Source organism: Peromyscus maniculatus, chromosome X (assembly GCF_049852395.1).
Source record: "Peromyscus maniculatus bairdii isolate BWxNUB_F1_BW_parent chromosome X, HU_Pman_BW_mat_3.1, whole genome shotgun sequence".
NCBI lineage: Eukaryota > Metazoa > Chordata > Mammalia > Rodentia > Cricetidae > Peromyscus > Peromyscus maniculatus.
Genome location: NC_134875.1, coordinates 51,527,010 through 51,548,172, shown reverse-complemented (window position 1 = coordinate 51,548,172; position 21,163 = coordinate 51,527,010). Strand labels below are relative to the sequence as shown.

Genomic DNA, 21,163 nt, shown 5'->3' with positions numbered 1-21,163 from the left:
CTACTCCTCATACTGATTGCCTTGCCCAGTCTTAATTTAATGCAAAGGGAGGTGCTTAGTCTAACTGCAACTTAATATGCTATGCTTTGTGGATACCCATGGGAGGCCTGCCCCTTTCTGAACAGCAACAGGAGTGGATTGAGGTGGGGGGCGAAGGGGAGGTGGGAGAGAGGAGGGAGGGGAAGCTGCTGTCTGGATGGAAAATAAATAAATATAATAATTTTAAAAAGGAAAAATTCTGCTGCTAAATCTTGCATGTACTAGCAATATATGAACATCTGTTGTACTACATTAATTATTGCTAATTTGAAAGGCAAAATGACATCTCATCTTAATTCAAATTTTTGGCAAAAATGGAGAACTGATACGAGCTGAGATCTTTAGAATAATGTAGAAATATACACACAGCATTCAGATTGCATTTGAAACAAAAATTTTGTACCATACATTGATCTAGCAGTTTCTATTTAAAAAAGGAGAAGCCTCCCTTCATATGAGAGGGGCAGTGTAATCTCTAACACTTTAAAATTTAGCTTGGTGATGTTATAACTAACTGTGTGGATGCTGTTATGCAGCCTGCCTTCCGTCCTGATCATTTTCTCCTCACCTACCTCTACTTTTTCTGTTTTGTTCTCTATTTCTGCTCTAAAATATCAGCTTAGTCCCAATAAAATTTAGCAAGAATAAAGAGGAAGCAAGTTCGTTAACTCTGAACATACACTCTGTGCCATGTACTGCTCTAAAACCATGGAGCCTAATTCAATACAAAAAGGCAAAGTGACTCACTTACCAAAGTGCACACAACTATCAAGAAGCCGGTCTAGACTTTCCACTGAGGAGTGTTTGATTTAAATGCCCACTATATTAGTCTCTCCTAAACCACCAGCATTAAATCCTTCACATTTATGACCCAAACCATGGAAGTCTTAAAACAGAATCAAGAGGTAAAATGATGTAATTAGTACCTGTGCTTTCTTATTGCCAGATAACTAACCTTCCTGATGTGAAAAACATTATTTTATCCTTGCTTCTTCCATTTGATGGAAGGACATTACCCTTAATGTTTCCACATTCTACATTTTATTACTTATGGTACTGGCCTGGATATAGGTAAGTTCTCAAAATTCTCTTGAGATGTTTTTTCCTTCCAATAAGCATTGAGTTTCTGGGCAAGAGTACTTATTATCAACCTGAAAGAAAATGCAAAGAGTATGTCAAGGTTCAGCACTTGAATAATTTTTATCTGTCAGAAGCTCCTGTTGAACAGAATCCAGCAATTTAGAATAGTCATCATAATTTTGCATACCAACAACTTAAAAAACTAATATAGGCATCGACTGCCTTTGAAAAGTCATATAATAAAATCATAATGAAAACTGTAACAGAAAAAACATACCATAATATTAACATCATAATGATAGTCACTTTGGCTGTGAAGTTAAGATGGTTTGTAAGATCCAAAAAAGTAGAATGGTCTAGATTCTTTTTAAGGCTTATAGAATGAGTATGTTGTTGTCATTAGAGACTATGATAGAATGAGGACAGAGATAAATACTGATGAATTATTAAATTTTCAGATGATGATAGGAACATCATTCAGGATCAAATAGAAAATTAGAGGCTCATACATAAAACCTTATCAAAAAAATCAATCAAATATTAGCTTCACCTATCTTTCTAGTTCCTCTGCATCCAAACCCTAATCATAGCAGCACAGCACTAACATGGAAAATGTCTCTTCAACATTTGTCTACAACACTGCTATTAGAAGTGTAATCTGAGTTAGCTTTCTTGTCTAATGAATAATTCCTATTAAATTTTATCCCCCAGGATTGCAATTTAATGCAAATGTACACATACCTGGACCACTACAAACTTGAGAGATTTTAAACCTCTCTTCACCCTCGGGATCATTATTGGGTGTTTTTGCAGATTTCTTCTTCAGTATACCTTTTCCTTCCTGCCACCTTACTCGTTTTAAATCAGATTTTCACTATACACACGAGATTAAAATAATCATAGACAAGTTCCTGTATTAACCCATCCCTCTCCTACTATCAGGGCTCCCACCTCTCTGTTAATAGCCTTCCCTCCAGCCATACACAGAGCTATATGCTTTGTTCCCTCTTCACGGTCTACTTGATAGAGAAAATTTGATGGGCTCCTGGGAGGATAAGTAGGAGACAAGTGGAATCGGTCTCCTTGCCTAGGCAACAACTGCACTGGCAGAACCTGCCTGATGGCAGAGAAATAGGACTAACAGGGAAAATGTTCCTTTGACATTTTACTGCACAGCTGCTATAGGAGCCTGAATCTAATCCAGTTAACATTTAACGATCAGTATTTCAGAACACTTAGATGGCAAATTGTGGTTAATGTTGGTCCATTTCTGTTCTTAGCAGAGTAATAGCTGTACATTCTCCACCTCTAGTGCCATGACAGAGAATCATGCAGGTGTTCCATAAGCCACTTATAAGAACCATGATAGAAAAAAAGGTTACTATCCTTCTCATTGCTACTATTTTTGAGCACAGAACAGGCAAGTGGCTTTTTCTGTTATATTCTCCATGATTATAAGTTTCTCCTCTAGCCGAAATGATGTCCAGGACATTCAAAGTGATGGAACTTTATTTTCACCTCTTCATATTTTTTCTGTTTAGGGATCCAGATGTTTAAAATGAAGGTATTCGAAAGCATGAGCACATACATAAATACATAAACATATGCATACATATATACACATAACCACACATATATGCACATATAAAAAATTAGAAAGTCACTATGAATTTCCAAAGGAAAATACAGGTTCTGTAGTAGCAAATCCTACGAAAGGGGGAAATCTCATTTCCAGAATTATTGTATTATAAAACTCACAGTGCCGACAAAGAAACACAAAAATATGGTATGATCAAAGAAAAATGAAATCCAAAGAAACTGTCTCAGAAAAAGTGCTGGGTTAAAGACGCTCAAGAAACCCAAGGAAGGGCGAGGGAAGTCAAGTTCAAAGAGGAGACAGAAAACAAGGAGACAGAAAACCTGAAAAAAAAAAAAAGAACTGAAATAAAATGTAGAACGGAGTAGAATAGCTAAAACAGACAATTCACTTGATGGATCCAAAAGCAGGACAGACAGAAAGATCTGGAAACTTAAATTCCTGAAATTGAGGAACAATAAGAAAGAAAATTGAAGAGTTAGAAACAAAGCCTGGAGGACGTGTGAGGCCCCACCAGGGGTCCACCACAGGCACTGTAGAGGTCTAATTTGAAAAGAGAGACTGAGGCATCTTAAATGTAGTCTCTGCGATAACCACATGGAAAATAGCTAGATAATGTATATAAAAGGAAACAAGAAAAGAATTTAAACATTCTACTATAAAACATCACCTAAACATAAAACACAGCAATGTAGGAAATGAGAGGCTATAAAACGTATTGCCAAATGACAGAAATCTTCCCTTACCAATGATTACTTTAAATATAAATGGATTCAACCCAAATTCATAAATATATGATGCAATATAATGTGACAAAGAATACAGGTCACCCAAGATGGTTCAGTGGGTAAAGCTTATCATCAGGCTTCATGTCCTGAGCCTGCATATGCTCACATGTGTGCGTACATACACACAAATAAATATTTTTAAAAATTCAATATAAAACAATATGGCAGATTGTGGTGCCTATAAACTGAGTACTACTATAAAAAACTCTAAAAATTAGAAAGTTGGAAATGAAATTTGGCAACCTGGGACATTTCGAGGATCAGGAGTTCAAGGTCAGCTTTGGCTATACAGTGATCTTGAGGCTACACAAGACCCTGTCTAAAAACAGAATAAAAGGAAAATAAAGGAATTTGGCAAAGGTTTGAGAAACATGCCAGAGTCTAAACTGCACTGCGCAGACTGTGAACAGATATACAGATGTTAACTAAACTGGTGAGGGCTCAGAAGGAAGTGGAGAAGCATGGTAGAGAAGAAGCTAAAGATCGTCTTAAAGAATGCCTAAATCACTGTAAGCAGAGTTAGAAATACAGATGTTAAAGACACTACTAATCAAGGATCAGGGGAAATGAGCCAACACATTACTGGAAAATCTGAAATATAATCCTAGCTACATAGTCCCAGAAAGCTTAGCAGAAACATGTCCTGCAGATCCACGGAAAGCACAGCTTGTAAAGGATGAACTTGTACATTTGGCTGAGGAGCTCTCCAGATAAACTGCTGAAGCTGTGTTCTCTGGATGATCATGTAAAACGCACGAAAGAAAAGATAAATGACAAGAACTGATAATGGAAAAGGAACCAGAATTTGACAGTCTGGAATGTTCTCAGTCAGTCAAAATCATAAAAGATATTAAAATGTACAGATTCATTGCTAGCACTGTGAGCTCTCTGAATGAAGAGTAGGGTTGGACAATCATTAGCTAGTATCTCAGTCAGATCAAAAGGTCAAAATATTCAGTCACATATAAGGCTATTTGGGAATACTAAGCATGTGGCTCATAGACCTTCACAACCATCTCAGTTGAGGCCAAGAAGAGAAATAAGATTGTCTAGGGAAGATCAGTCAAGAGCCTCTTGTTCAACGGAATGAATAATCATCACATCCATGGAAGACCTACAAGGTTTGGAAATGGCAGGAGCACAAACACTTCCAGCTACGATTAATGGGATAGGGGGGATATATAAAGAAAGAATCCTACTGACCTTTGAAAAATGTATATGTATTGTCAATATTATACAGATTGAGGAAGCTGTAATTAGGACTATTTATGTATATATGCATACACATGTGTATATCACAATGACTACTGAAAAAAAGAAGCCATGAATTTGAAAGAGAGCAAGGAGGGGTATATGGGAGGGTTTGGAGAGAGGAAAGGGAAGGGGAAAATGATGCAGTTATATTATCACCATAAAAATAAATAACTAAAAAGACCCCAGTGAAGATAAAATTGATGAAACTACTCTGCTGTAAAAATATACTAGTCTTGCTGGGTAGTGGTGGTGCACGCCTTTAATCCCAGCACTCGGGAGGCAGAGCCAGGCGGATCTCTGTGAGTTCGAGGCCAGCCTGGGCTACCAAGTGAGTTCCAGGAAAATATGCAAAACTACACAGAGAAACCCTGTGTCGAAAAACCAAATATATATAATTTAGAGAGTTGAACCATAGCCCAGAAGGCAGAGCTTCAGTGATAGGGGAGCAGTGTTGTAAGCCCAAGAAAAGCATGGCTGGTCTTTGGTATTTATTGGAATTTGCCTAGATGGACTTATGAAATTTCTTGGTACCTGTAACTCTTTTTCTCAGTTTAAACTCACTAGATACAGAACTTTTAGATAATTGGTATCCTGTGCATCTTCTGCTATTATATTTCAGCAGTAAAATGTGTGTGTGTGTGTGTGTGTGTGTGTGTGTGTGTGTACCACAGATAGAGAAGAATATTATACCCATGTACACCAGACTCAGAAAAATGTGATTTAGATATGAAATATGGGACTTTTGAGCTGATGACATTTAGCTAAGACTTTCGACTCTGGAACTTTTGATGATGTTGGGATGGGATAGGGCCATCACTTTTTGAATGTGAGAAATAAATCTTGGAGCCTCAGAGAACAGACTGACAAATAGAATAATAGTCTTTCAAAGATGTCTAGGTCCCAATCCCTAAAATCTGTGAAGATCATAGGTTACACACAATAAAAGAGAAACTGTTACTCATGGGCTGACCTTAAAGTAGGAAAAGTATTCTAAATGATCCAGTGTCAACCACAGGCCTTCAAGTGTGGAAGAGTGAGGCAGAGGAATCAGAATCAGAGGAGGCAATATGATTCTGAAAGCAAGTTCACTGGAATGATGCAATGTGAGGAGGATGCAACTCATCACTGCTGACTTTGAAGTTGGAGAAGAGGGCCTTGGGCCAGGGAATGCTGGCAGCCTCGAAAGTTGGAAAAGAAAAGGAATCAGATTCTCCCCTAGAGCCTCCAGAAAGGAAGACAGCCTGCCAACACCTTGATTTTAGCCCAGTGAGATCTGAGTCAGACGTCTAACCTAGAGAACTCTAATACAGTCAATTAGTGTTGTATTAAGCCACTAAATTTATGGTAAGTTGTTACAATAGAAGATGCTTTCTGCTGTTTGTAGACAGAAGTTGAGTACCACTGTTCTTCCCTAAAATGTAAATTATTGCCTGATTCCTCTGAATCCATTAGATATAACTTGGCACACAGTTCAGATATAGGGGTTCTAAGAAACAGGTGTGCCAACTATAGCCTGGAAGGTAAATCCTCCTCACTGCCTGTTTTGTGAACAAAATTGTACTGGCACAATATTCGCGCCTTTACTTACTGTCAATATACACTTTCATACTATGACAGAATTAAGTTGGATAAGAGACTGCGTGGCCTAGAAAGGCCCAAATAGATCTCTCTGGCCTTCTCAGAAAATATTTGCCAATCTTGGCTTTAGGATCTGGTCCTACATTATCATTTTGTTCGATTTTCTTCACTTTAGTACATCACCTTATCTCCATTTCCCCTTCGGAGTTCCTGTCAACACAGCAGTAGCTCCTGCCACAACTGGGTACCAGAATTCCCTTCCTTTTCTACATCCTGTATCCTTTTAATTTGTTCATTATTTATTTACACGTGTGGCTGTTTTCTCTGCACGCATGTCTGTATACCACATGTGTGCCTTGTGTCCCTAGACACCAGAAGTAGCTGTTGTATCCCCAGGAGCTGGAGTTACAAACAGTTGTGAGCCATCATGTGGGTGCTGGGAATTGATTCTGGGTCATTTGGAAGAGCAGCCAGTGCTCTTAACCACAAAGCCAACTCTCCACAGCTATTTTAAGGAATATCTCTTTCATTTGTTTGCTTTTTTCGAGACAGGATTTCTCTCTGTAGTCTTGACTGTCCTGGAACTCACTCTGTAAATGAGGCTGACCTCAAACTCAGAGATCCATTTAAGGTATATCTTAAGTTGTATCATGTACCTAAAACTTTCCTTATCTGCCCCATCAGAGCATTTTACCTGTATAGAAGCAAAGAGGTCTATGAGCCATTTTACTGCTATTTAGTTGTTTTCAATGTGTGAGATAATCTATTATTACAAATAGAATGCAAAGCCCTTAAGGTAATCAACTCTGTTCTGAAATTTTTTTGGACGATTCTACAAAACCTAGTCTATGTCTTATGTGTTCATGGCTTGCTCCGTTAATATGCTTTGGTTGCATTTTTTTAAGATGAAGTTGACTCTAAAAATTATTTAAGCCCATGCTATTTATAGCTAAAATCTAATATCCCACTTGCTCAAAGTGATGTAGTACAGGTTATTTCTTTGTAGCTATTCTAGTAGTGTGATAGCCTGTAACTTTTCTCATCTGTACATTTGCATTTGTAATAGTCACAGGAGGAATTGTGCCAGCTAACAATGGTCTCTAATCCTTCTTCAAATTCCCACCTTTTTAGAGGGACAAGGGGAATGCAGGGCCTTGCTATGTAGCCCAGGCTGGCCATGAATTCACAGTCCCATTATCATAGCCCCTCCCTGGGATTAGTGGTCTATGCCCCCATATCTGGTTTCAAATTCGCATGTTTTTTATCTAAAATCTCTCTCACTTTGTATGAAGTTTACATAAAGGGCAACAGGGCTGGGGACATAGCACAGTAGTAGAGTTTGTGCTCACATACGCAAGTACCTGGCTTCAGTCCCCAGCAGAAGGACATAGGGCATGCCGATTCATTCTTATCATCATAGCACTTGTGAGATGTAGTCAGGGAGTACAAGAATTCAAACCTACCTTCAGCTACATAGTGAGTTTGAGGCGAGCATGAACGCTATGAGATCTTGTCTTTAAAAAGAAAGTGGGGCTAGAGAGATGAATCAGTGGTTAAGTGCAGTTGCTGCTCTTGGGGGACCCAGGTTCAGTTCTCAGCACCCACACAGCAGCTCACAACGGTCTGTAACTTCACTTTCAGGGGATCTGATGTCCTTCTGCCATGCCCCAGCAGCAGGCACACATGTGGTACACATATACACATGCAGGAAAATGACCCATATACATAAAACAAAAGTAACTAATTTAAAAAGAGATGTCAATGATGCCTGAACTAGGTAATAATTAGCAAATTTATTATGCACAAGACTATGTATGTTAGTATTGTTATTCTGTTTTTCATAAAATAACTACACAGTAACTATTAAATTACTTAAGCAGAAATCCTACATGTTTATAGAATGCCTTTATTTGAACTCTCTACAATCTCCTCAAATTCTCTCTACAATTTCCTCAAATTCACACCAAAACTAGGCATCAAAAAAATCAAAGGTCTAATGTATCCAAAAGAAAAAAATATAGATTTTTATCGTGGTATGTTGGCAACAATAATACGGAAAGCTGTTAAAACATTTTAATATCTAACATTTGGATTTCACAAGTATTATTTAGGTAATTATCATAAATTTATCACTTTCACTCAAAAGAATGAATATTTTGTTCCATTAAGCCGATGTTATTTCTAAACTTCCACAGTCAGGAGATAAGTCTTGGTCAAAGGGCTTCATTATGGGTCAGACTCACATTTAAATGACTGATTTATTTGGATCCAGGGCACACCGTTGCCATACCCACTAATAAGCCTGAGTGAGGAAAACCCCATTGCGCCGAAATGAATTTAGGACTGCCATTCAAATCACTGTCTCTTTGTCAAACCCTGCATCTAAAGTTCTTATGGTCTCATATAAATAAAGGAACATTTAATTAATTCTGTTGTAGCTTAGAGCACAAAAAAACAGTTCTGAGAAATGATTTTTCCTCCCACTCTTAGAAAAAAAATACTGCTGAGAATTTAAATAGAATGATACCCAATGTTCTTACATTTTCTCTTCCCTCATATTCTAAGAACACTCTTTACCTTTCTGTGCCATTACCTATACTCTGCTTAGAACAGTGGTTCTCAACCTGAGGTCATGACCTCTTTGACAAGCTGTCTCCAAATATATTTACATTACAATTCATCACAGTAGCAAAATTACAGTTCTGAAGTAGCAACGAAATAATTTTATGGTTGGGGGATCGATCACCACAACATGAGAACTGTATTAAAGGGTCACAGTATCAGGAAGGTTGAGAACCACTTAGAATACACTTCTCTTTAGTTTACCTAGAAACCATCAACTTTTCCTTTAAGTTTAAGCTAAAATATAATCTGTTTTGTGAAGCTTTCCTTGATTTTCTTTAGTCATATTTAAGTTCTCCTCAGCCAGGCAGGTGGTGCGCACCTTTAATCCCAGCACTCAGGAGGCAGAGGCAGGTGGATCTCTGTGAGTTCGAGGCCAGCCTGGTCTACAGAGCGAGTCCCAGGATAGCCAGGGTTACACAGAGAAACCCTGCCTCAAAAAACAAAAAATAAAATAAAGGTTTTTTCTCATCTTGCACACACACACTGATTATTTTATGTGTATTTAGGTTTCATATTTTCATACAGCACATTTGTTCACAACAATCAAGGATTCTAATTCTTCATCCTATGTCCTTTACCTAACACATGAGAGGTAACAGAGGTAATCTAGGGTCTCATGTGTGCTAAGCTAGCGTTCTATTACTGACCTGTATCCTAAATCCCAAACCTACTTTCAACCCGATTTTAACAACTCCTATTGGATTAACCTCACTGTCAAGTTCCTTTCTGATTCTGAGCTATGGAACTTCCCAAGATGCTTCCAGGAGAGCACATATCTCTTCCTTGTTGTTCTAACATTTCCAAACATGTTCACTAGCTTCAAGAAAGCTCATGGGGCCAACTGTGATTTCTCTCCCCAAAGTGTGCTCCATAACTTTAGATTCATTTGCTTCAGGATGAAAAGACAAGGCCAGTCATTTTATCAGAAATATCTTATCAATATACTCCTATGTTCTGTAATTTCTAAAGGTACAGTGAAAAGGCACAAACTCGTCTCTATTCCTGGAAAATGCACTGGAAGTCCTTCTCAGTTAACCTGGCTGGCTGGCTTTTAGTGGGGCTTTGGAAACTTCCGAGAGCAGAACGGTATCTGCGCAACTGAGCTGAAAGGTCTCAGGTTGAGAGTGACTCACCGGTACTCCTTGGTGTACTCAAAGTCTTGTTTGTTGTAGGCAGGTTTTAGGAAATTGCACTCAATGACTCCAATTACTCCCACGCCTACTCCACGAGTTGGCTTAGAAGAAAATGTTAATTTCAACACATTACTATTGATGGCCTAGAGGCATTTCCTTTTGATTCCAAAAAATAATAGAAAAAGTTACACAGTATTTATGGTTAAGGAAAGGCCAGGAAGATGTAGAAGAACACTTAGAATATATTTAAATAGACTGAAACCTGACAAGTTCGAGAGCAGAAATTTCCTTTCTTTTGTTTCTCGTTTGTTGGAAATAGACTTTTTTTCATATAATATACCCTGATTATGGTTTCCCCTCCTTCTGCTCTTCCCAGTTCCTCAGTTCGTCTCCACCTTCCCTCCCATCTGGATCTGCCCTCTTTCTGTCTCTCAGATTGTTCAATGATTCACATATCCCTAGAATTCCCCAACTCTACTAGCTATCTATACTTCATCCACACAACTCCATTTTCATGTTTTTTTTTTATATTCTAGGATTGCCAAGAGGTTCATTGGAATAAAGAATTTACACTGCTAAAAAGCAAGATTCTATACTAACGTTCTGCAGAACCGAAATGAAACTTCATTTAAAAATTAGAGGTGTGATTTAATCACCACACGAATCTTATAACATTGGCATTTCTACACATATATAGGCCACCAAGGAACGACCAGAGTCAGAGGTGAAGCCCAAGAGATTTGGGGGTTTTAAAGCTTTCTGTACACCTTACTAGAATCAAGGCAGAATTCAACAGACACATAACGCGGAGTTGTTTAAAGGTGATCAACAAGAAAAGCCACATCCTCGCAGTTAGCTAGCCTGGGGCTTCTATCACTGTCCCACCCAGCCCTTCATTCGCTGTGCTTCCGCCATCTAATCCTCTCACTTGTGGAACTCACTTCTTTAGAGGATCATTAAACACCAAGGACAATGGTAGCATCTGTGTAATTTGGCTTATGAAATATTTCATATCATTTATCACACTATCTTTTAATCCTCTAAATTAAAAGGAAGATAAAGAAAACGCCTTCTACTTTACTAGCATAGAAATTGAACCTCAAAGGAATTACTTGATTTATCCAGGAATATAACTTATAAATAGAAAACCCAGGGCTCAAGTCTTGCTTTTTTAACCACTAAATTTTATGACCCTCCCAATATACTTTATTTCCTCCACAAGATAATAATTAGAGTTATCTGACATGTTAATAAGCTGATACACATGGTGTGGCTGGTATGACTGAACTCTGCTCCTTATGAACAGAAAACTAGTTTTTTCCACATAGGACACCTGAAATATTGATCCAGAATTTCAGTATCAGAATCTAGCAATCGTCATAAGATGGGGCTGAAAACCATTAATGAATCTATCTTCCCAGCAATTGAAGAGTCTCTTCCCATTCTTTGCAAGCCCCTATGAAAAAACCACATTAAGCACTCACCTTTAACAGGCAGCCCACCTTTTCAAAGGCCTTGATAAGGCGGTTGTTATGATACATCATTACTCCGAACTGGTTATGATATTTGCAAGAGAATCCAAATGTGATTTTCACCTGCTTATTCTGAGAAGATAATCATTAAGGAGACAAACACCAGAGGCTTCAGGAGAAAGATAAGTATTATATTATAGAATACAAAAAACAAAAGAATGCACCAAATGTCACTGCATGTGAATGGACAAACTTTCTAGAAAGCATTTAAAAACGCAAGCAATCTCATGTTCTTCTCTCTCTATCTATCTCTTGGTTTCTCGAAACAGGGTTTCTCTGTGTAGCTTTGCGCCTTTCCTGGAACTCACTCTGTAACCCAGGCTGGCCTCGAACTCACAGAGATCCGCCTGCCTCTGCCTCTGCCTCTGCCTCCTGAATGCTGGGATTATGGTTTTTGTTTGTTTTTTTGTTTGTTTGTTTTGAGACAGGGTTTCTCTGTGAAACTGTTCTGGCTGTACTGGAACTCACTTGGTAGCCCAGGCTGGCCTCGAACTCACAGAGATCCGCCTGCCTCTGCCTCCCGAGTGCTGGGATTAAAGGCGTGCGCCACCACTGCTTGCTCTACTTTTTTGGCTGTCACAATGTGAGCTAGCTACTCTGCTCCACCATCTCGTTCTTGCACAATGGACCAAATCTCTGAAAGCATGCGCTAAAATAAATCTTTCTTTTCTTAGTTTCTCTTACTAATGGTCACAGAAATGAAAAAAAAAAATTACTCAGTCTCTGTAAACAACAGGCTATGTACATCATATAATATGATAATTGGGTCAGGTACAACAGAAAACATGATACAGTTGGTAAACCAAGTACTCTAATATTTGACTCAGAACATACAAAGTTTTGGGGCTCTAGGAACTGAAGACAAACTTCAATCGAGACCTCATTCCAAAACAAAACAAAAAAAGAAATAAGACAAAACTTTCCCAAATCAATCAAAATTCTCACACTATAAAATTGACATTTTAAAGATAGTGACTATCAAATATTTTGTGCTGTACACTTTGAAAATTTTCAGTTTTAGGCTGAGGGTACATTATGGAAGGAAATGCATGAAATTTGTGTGAAGAGCACAGAGAGGAGTAATGGTGGTTTGTTTTTGTTTTTGTTTTCTTTTTTGATGACTGAGGAACAAATAAATCAGTATCGATTACCCTTTTCTGCAGTCATTTCAGGAAAATAATTCCAGTGACTGGGGTTTCATTTTAGCCATGCCAACAATGACTCTGTTTAACTAGATTGTCGTATGAGAAGGTAACTGGATTACTAGAAAGGGGGCTGAGAGCAATACAGAATACCTTCACTGAAGTTGGCCTGACAGAAACCCACAACAGTAAGAAGCCACACTCAGGAAAGGTACACATCGTAAAACAGAAGTTGGAAAACATGCAGTTAGAGGGGCACTACGATCCTAACCTACATAAGGTGAGTTAGAAACAATATTCTCACTTGCTAGCTCTGACTCTAAGCTAGGCTTGTCTAGGGATTCAGAAGCAAATTTCCTAGTAGAAAAGGCATGTGTTTCCAAAAGGGAAAAAAAAATCACTGTGAGGAATAACTACACAGTTTATTTTAGATGAGCAATTTCTAATTGTGGCAGTAGGGGAAAAAAGAGGAAGTAAAATAATGTCTTTGATTTTAAAAATGCAGGGAATATGTCTAAAGAGCCAAGAGTTGTATTTCTGATTACTAGAAAATAAAAAAGCAAGTTTTCATAAATACTTGAGTTCTCAGTCTTCTGAAGACTAATTTTTTTTCCTCAAAACGCCACCAATGAAGATGGTTAATTAGCACAGTTCATTTCCAGATTGTCCCTAGTTTCTGAAATCCACTTACAGCGCAATGAGGGGTAGAAAATGAGCAAGTGCTCTTCTAGGTGGCTGTCATTATGAAAAGTTCCCAGGAAATCCATGTTGAGCTTGCTAGTGATTCATCTCCTCCTAGAAATACCTTCCCTTTCCACTCACTAATTCATATCCAAGTCTAAATCTGGACCTAGTACAACGTAAGCTGTAAGATGAACAACTCCAACTAAAAATTTTTAATCAAATGTAATGGGAATATCTATGGATGGGATTCTCAAATCTGGCTGCTCACCAGCATACACTGAGGATTTAAAAACTAGTATCTCCAATAAAAAAGATTTCAAAGCCAGGTGTGGCAGCATATAATTGTAATCTTAGCACTCAGGAGGCTGAAGCAAGATGATCACCTCAAGTTCAAGGCTAGCCTGTGCTACACAATGCGTTTCAGGCCAGTATGGAATACTGTGAGAGGCCCTGTCTCAAAATAAGTAAATAAATAAGTAAAACAATAATAGATTTTAAAATTTGATTGAGCCAGTCTTCACAATCACATGACTCTTATTTAATAGTCTGCAGTCAGTTTCTGATGAAACCAGTGCACGGACACTTAAAAAAATTCCACCTTCAAGTACAGTGTTTCAGCACCCAATTTTGGATGTTTTAGCACACAATTTTGAATTGGAATAAGGCAGGGTTTGGACTGTGGACCAATAGAGAGATTTACTCCAGAATAAAGTAGTCAGCTGCATGTAAGGATACCGTGAAGGGAGATTTATATATATCATGTTCCACATCAGCAAGGCTCTTAGCAATCATCTGGGTAGTCACTTTCTTTTGTCGCAGAAAAATCTTCATCCGGGGCTTCATATATAGAATACTACAAAATGCCTATAGATTCACAAATGGAAAATTGTTAAGCATATTGCCAATTCTACAGATATCTCCCCAAAACATCACTAGCCAACTGAGCCTAGGCTTGGCCATATATATTTGGCTCAGTTTCTATACTTTTTCACAATACGTTAACTGCCATTTTGAGAGGAAGTGGCTATACTAACTAAACTGCTTCAGTGTAGATGGTGAACATGTATCCCAGCAGAGCATCATTTCTGCACGTCTGCACTTCAGTTCCGTATACAATGTTTTCATGTTATAGGAAATTGTACTTCCCACTGTTGAAGGACTATTCTTACTCACTCGTAAGGAATACTCTGTTTCTGGCAGCTGGGAGGTAACACCACTGATGTCTTTTTCTTCAGCATCAAAGTCTGATACCAGGATATCATATTGATCTGTATCAAAGTCCAGCTCAGACTTTCCATCTTTGTTTCTAAGTATAAGAGACAAGCACCAATTTAAAAACTGGCTCCAGTGCACATGGAGGGGGAGGGGGTGAATTAGGACCCAAACAGAAATGAAATATAAGCCAATACTCAGGTGTATGCTGCTTCCCCTGTCTACCACTCCAAAGGAACTATGAACTATGATATTTGAGGATCACACAATATCTAAGTTGTTCCTATTCTAAATCAATCTACCCTGTTTCATAGTATTGGTGATGCGAGGTTCATAAGGAAAGAAAAGAAGGAATATGAAATATCTGTGATCTGATGAGTCGAATGGATGTCAGCTACCCTCAAAGCAAGATCTTAAATATCAGCTTTGTGGGTGCTGCTGAAGATGGCACTAAATATCACTTTTTCCAACTGAATGAACATATTAATCCAAATCAATTTCTGCTCACTTCAGCAGCAAGATATGAACTAATAAGCTACCAGGATTTCTCCATATGTAGTCCTATGTCTTTTCTCCACTAAGACATGGTCTCACTATGTATCCCAGACTGACCTAGAACTTACTATATAGACTAGGCTGGTCTCAAACTCAGAGAAATCCACCTACCTCTTCTTCTGAAGTGCTGTGATTAAAGGCATGCACCATACACAGACACACACAGACACACATGGACACACACTACTACTATCTACTACTACTACAGAACATCATCTATTTTCTAGTCCTTTGAAATATGGAATTATAGTGTCCATATAATAACACTGGTATCCCTTTCATACAGACCTTTCTTATTCTCAGTCTTTCTTCACTACTCAGCTTTCGAAATACTTGAAAGGCTACTTCCCTTCACGACCATAGACAACCTCACCATTCAATATCAGGGGGGAAAAGCATAAAGGATCACCTTTGTTCCTGGGGAAAATATCCTTAAATTTGTTTTTTTTAAAGATGAGTTACAAAGACAATCTCTGTATGAGAACAATAGTCTTCAAAAATTATTCTGGGGAACAGTAGTCCCTAGATATTCTTAAATAAGAAAAAGAGGAATAAAAGTTGTGTGAGCAAATAAAATTGAGAAACCCATAGCCTGTAGAGAACCACCTCAAGCTCTAATGTCAACCTCCTTCACACTCCAAGCTCAAGTTCAGAGTTGCTACGCTGAAAACTTACCTTCATTCCCAAAGCTGGCCAGGGGCCATTGTGGCAAGCAGCGTGTATAAAGCCCGCACCACAGTCAATTGTAGCCTAGATTTTTCTTGATAACTGTGATTCTTACTATCCTAGCCTACTCTAGTACAAACACTCTGGAGGAGGGCCCTATCTTTCCTGCCCCTCACCTTCGCCATCCAAGAAAAAAAAAGTCTGGAAAAACATTTTTAAAAAACTGAGATACAGAGAAACTCTGTCTCGAAAAAAAAAAAAAAAAACTGGATACAGTTAATACTGTATCACTCTATTAAATATGTCTGAAAATTCTTTCAACAAAACAATATAATAGGCTTTAAGGCAGCTTTATTCAACATTATTTGACCATTCAAGCTCTAAGTATAGCTGAGAAACAATGCACAAAGGAAAAAAGTGTATTTAATAGTGTAAATCATTGAAAATAACACAGCAAAACAGTCCCTGGTTACACAAATTATATCATTAAGGTTTTCCCAATAGGGTATATGATCCCTCCTTACTTTTTATTTTTAGTTATAATTACAGTGTCTGTATAAACCAGTGTTCTTTTAACATATATACTTCACCCAGCTAATTAGAAAAGTGCTTGACATATAGAGAAAAAAAATGAACATATTCTCAACTGCTCTATTAAACAGATAAGTAATCATTCAATGCTATATGAAAAGTTTTTAGAGTTTCTGTGTTAAAGCTTTAATACGCTCTTAAATGTATTCTATTTGCCATGCCAAAATTAAAAGATGCATCATAGACTTTCTCTTGATTGTTACATTAGCTTTAAAGTTATGATCTTAATACAACTTCATTATAGTTAAAACTGATCTGCTTCAAAGATTTTTGTCTATTTCAAGCTACTCTAAGCTACTCTAAAAGTATGACTACAGAATTTATTTTTAAACTATAATGTGTATTCCACTCTAACCTTTCTTATTAATTCATTTTAATTAGCCCATGCATAAAATATCCATCGTCTGCCAATCTTAAAACAATGTCAATGTCCTACAGCCTCGGGCTACGCATATTTTCACCTTATATACACGATCTTATCAATGAGAACCACTATTTCAATAGAATCAAGGACTTTACAGAGAGGTAACTTTCTCAGTATTTATCCAATCTTATCTAGAAAAGAGTATCAAAATTCACTTTGTCATACGATGTTGGCTTATTAGAATCTAACACCCCTGGGATACTATACCTGCGGACATTCCAAATGAGAACACGGGTGCCTTTTTTCCCTGGGATAGCATCAAACTGAGATAGCAGGTCTTTTTCACTGTTGAAAATTGAGTAGTTCAAGATGGCTTCTAGGCTCGGCAAAGAATCTTCAGTAACAATCATTTTTTGTAAAAAACATTGTCAAAGAAAATTAGCATCTTATGAGGATGGTACCAAGAAGTAAAAGTCATAATGAAACTGGCTGGGTCAAAAAAAGGCATGGAAAAAAAGGAGGATTAGCTGAGAAGAGGAAGAGGATCAGTGGGAGGAGCCAAGAGAGGGTGGGGTAAATATAATACAAACACATTATACACACAAGAATATGACAATGAAAGACATTATTATACAGTTATGTAAATTAATAAGTACTATAAAAAGAGTGTCTTTGGGCTTCCATGTAGACACAAAATCTACACGCAAAGGATGAGCATTACTGCTATAGAAAAAAAAGGAGTTGGAAAGATGAAAAAGGCTATTTATTCAAACATCAAAGTCAGTTATAATTGCAGAATGCAGTTGCAAAGATGCAATGTAAACAAAGAAAGTATATCATTAAAAAAAGATCAAAGGCCAAAATGTTTAACTATCTGGAAGCAGTCAAGTTCAAATCTCCCTGCCATACTTCTCCCATCAGAAATGAGAGGCCATCTAGGTATATACAAACAAACCATTCTGCTGGCAGACAAACTGGCAAATAGGACACTTCTAGGAGCAGAAACACAAATGCAGTTAGCCTTTATGGGGCAAAGGCCCTGAGAACTTCACCACAGAACAGTGTCTAGCAAAAAGATAATTTTATAAATCAAGCTGTAACAGTGAGAATTTGAACACAGAAAAAAAAAATGTAAACTTCTGCTAACGGCCCACTATTTTAAAAAAATATTTAATAGAGGGACATTTCAGTTACTTTTGAAATGTTTGAATACCTTTTTAAATATAAAAATTTATTTGAAATATAAAATATCAAGTAAGCTGGATTCGACCTGAAGAAGAGGTTCCGCCAAAGTAGTCAGACTAATATTTAATCCATTACTCTCCATTTCTAGGAAGGATATTGCTTTGCTGGCTGAATGGGACAATTGGGACAATGACGGCCTGGGCCTGGATACACTCCAGGTAGGTCTGTGACAGAAGTCCAACAGCGAGAGTATTTCCATTCTTGGTGAAGACAAGAGCATCTTTTCCTAGCCGCATGGAACCCGACTTGAAACCATTACCAAAGACCCCGATGGGACACTGGCTCTTCTTTATTGCTTTATCTGTAAAGCCAAAGCTGAAATTACAGAAGAACAAAGAAATGAGTAAGGTAAAGAGCATCCTAAAACAGTTAGCAGAGAGAATGGTTAGATTATACATGCAGAATAGCAACAAGTTCTGTTTTCACTCTTTTGGGTCCTTCCAGGCAAAACATAGGAAATTACGATTGGGCTATGAGACCAATTTTCCAGTGTGGCTTGTGTGTACTTAACCATTAAGTGGTTCTATATGCCAGAGCCACACTTGGTAAATGAGATGCTCCTACTGGCTAACATAACAGGAGGATCCAGGGAAGGCCTTGCACAGCTGCCTTTCTTGTTTCGCTAAATCCGCCCTGACTGCTCTGAGTTGGGGCGAATACGAAAAGAGTTGCTACCTGGAGAGGGTCAGACAAGTACCGGTGGTGCTAAGTGAGGTACTTGGACTAAGCACCGTCTCATCTGCTCACATCGCCCTCTAAAAATCTAAGAGATCATTTATCTTGACAATTCCAACTCCCCACCCAAAGGCGAACCCTCCTCATTCTAAGGCTCTGTTCCATCTGCTGGGACAGTTCACTGGAGTGCTGCCAAGGGATAAAAATAGGTAGTTCTGCCTGTGGATATCTGCAAACAGCTGCAGCATAAAGTCTCTCTTGTTCTATTAAAGGCCTCTCACTGAGTCACCTCAGCAAACTCCGCAGCCTCCTGTCGTCAGCTTATTCTGAGTCAAAATCCTTCCCTTTCTTATGTTTGCCATTTAGGTACTCAGATACACATCCAAACAACAGAATATAAAAGTATTTCAACATGTGACGCCTACAAAATGATCTCCTTCTTGTATCCTCCACCACCACCACAAATAACACTAATTTTGAGGATTGTGTATCTCCAGATTGCCTGATTTCACAATGATGTATGCTGCCATTAGTTAAACATTTATTGAGGCCCAATGAGTTATGTCTTATGCTAAACACTGGAGACAAAACTGTTAACACTACCGATATGATTCTTGCCCTCAAACTGATAGCTGACAGGATTTCATGTATTACAGATTAGCTGCTTCTCCGGTATCAGTGAAAGAGACACTGTCTGCACATGGCACAGCTGAGCAGGTTGGTTCTGCCCTTACTCTTTCCAGTGGGAAGAGGGTTCAACTACCTAGTTTCCATTTCCAGAAGACTGTGGTTTTGTGTTTACCACCCAATAAAAGGGACCAGCTTTCAGTTTTCTGTTATAAGATATTACGTAACAATGTACTGATGTTCCCTAGGTCTCTGTGCATCCTACCAATAAATCTAATGTGAGATGAAAACAATTTTCAGGCAAGTGGTCCTCTGAAAAGAGAACACTGAGTTAACATCATGTTTGAGCCTTAATGATTCCAGGAAGTAAGGCTTACAAGCTGATAACATTCTGGTATTTTCATCCCTCTCATAGAAGAGCTGGCTGGAAAAGACAAGGTCATTAGGAAGACAAAGTTACAGCCTCTGTAAAATACATCAATTATAAAGTAATATTCGATCTTTAATTTTAAACTGACTCTAGGATTCACTCTGAGAACTGGAGTGTACTGTTCCTTATCTGTACTCCAGATCTAATGACATATTTAAAATTCAGGGCTCTTCATAAACAGGCCTTTTACCTGCCACATGAAATGAATTGGTATGGTCATCTGGCTTTATTTTTTTCTAATATCACAAAACTTTCAATTGAATAGTCAAGGGGAAGTGGTACAACAGGCAAACTGTCAATCTCTTCTTCTCCAGTCCCCTCTAGCGTCTGTCACTATTTCCCCCTCCATGTGAATAGATCCTTGTATTAGCTACCATATGGAGATGGGGGGATGCTGTAAGGTTGAAAAGGTAAGAAACGGGACAGGCAGAAGTAGGATGGAAAAGGATAAAGGGAAGCAGAAGAGAAATGGAAGCTCTAGACTTTGTTCTATTACTAACTCTTCCATGAGCTCTCGTTCACCAGAGGTCCCATGTTAAATTTTCTGTTTAACTGCAAATACCTAATTCAAGAGCGCTCACCATACTTTAGAATAGAAACATGCAAGTTTATATAGCTTTCTATAGCTCAAATGATTTCAGAAGAGCTATCTTGGCTTAGATGGTTCATCTTCACTAAGTCAATCTTGTTCTGTCCTCTCCTGTAACAAATACCATTATTGATACACCAAGGGACTTGCAGACTGGCACTCCTGATGGACTACAAGAACACAGCAATTTCCTCTTGAATACCCTTAAGATGTCAGGAATCTAGATTCTGGAGAGAGAAGTTTAAATTGGGTTTGCAGATCAATGAAATTTACCTTAACAAAACACCAGGGAAATACATGAGTAGGTATTTGTGTGTTTATTTCCTACATATAGTGGTGGTGTAATATGTACTCTAAGTGACTAAAAGACTGATAAGCAGGCTGTTACTCTCTGGCTGGCTACTGTTTGGGAGCAGACCTACTATGCTACATGATTCTGAGCAGAGGCAGTAAAGGCCTTCAATCTGTGGCTTTGTGCTTCTTTTTAATCCTTGTCCTTTTCAAAGAGGCTTTCCACCTTGCTGGAAAAGGCCGCTGAATGGTATATACTGATTCACATACTATCCAAAAAGCCCAAAAGGACAGAACAGTAGGCCTTTAAAAAAAACTGAATGAAAGATTTTCTTTGATTTAGTTTTGTTCTTCCCCTTGAGGTGCTGGGAGTAAACACAAGGCTTTCACATGCCAGGCAAGTGCTCAGAGGAACTACCTATTCAGCACAGACTTTCCTTTTTTAGTTTAATTTTCATGGGTTTCT

The 21,163-nt window shown here is 38.2% G+C and overlaps 1 protein-coding gene across 3 annotated transcripts in view; it reads right to left on the bottom strand.

The window, feature by feature from the left end:
• Nucleotides 1-21,163, bottom strand: part of Morc4 (MORC family CW-type zinc finger 4) — a 54,706-nt gene that overhangs the window by 22,349 nt on the left and 11,194 nt on the right. For 2 of the 3 annotated variants that reach the window (XM_042268711.2, XM_042268710.2), the window contains exons 4-10: nt 18,183-18,400; nt 17,108-17,255; nt 14,626-14,758; nt 14,188-14,316; nt 11,579-11,698; nt 10,095-10,195; nt 1,101-1,190 (exon numbers count right to left, since the gene is read on the bottom strand). In XM_042268711.2, coding sequence (XP_042124645.1) covers nt 1,101-1,190; nt 10,095-10,195; nt 11,579-11,698; nt 14,188-14,316; nt 14,626-14,758; nt 17,108-17,255; nt 18,183-18,400 — 939 coding nt within the window. Of the gene's footprint in view, nt 1-1,096; nt 1,191-10,094; nt 10,196-11,578; nt 11,699-14,187; nt 14,317-14,625; nt 14,759-17,107; nt 17,256-18,182; nt 18,401-21,163 lie in introns of all 3 variants that reach the window. The other variant, XM_076561961.1, reaches the window with a different exon arrangement.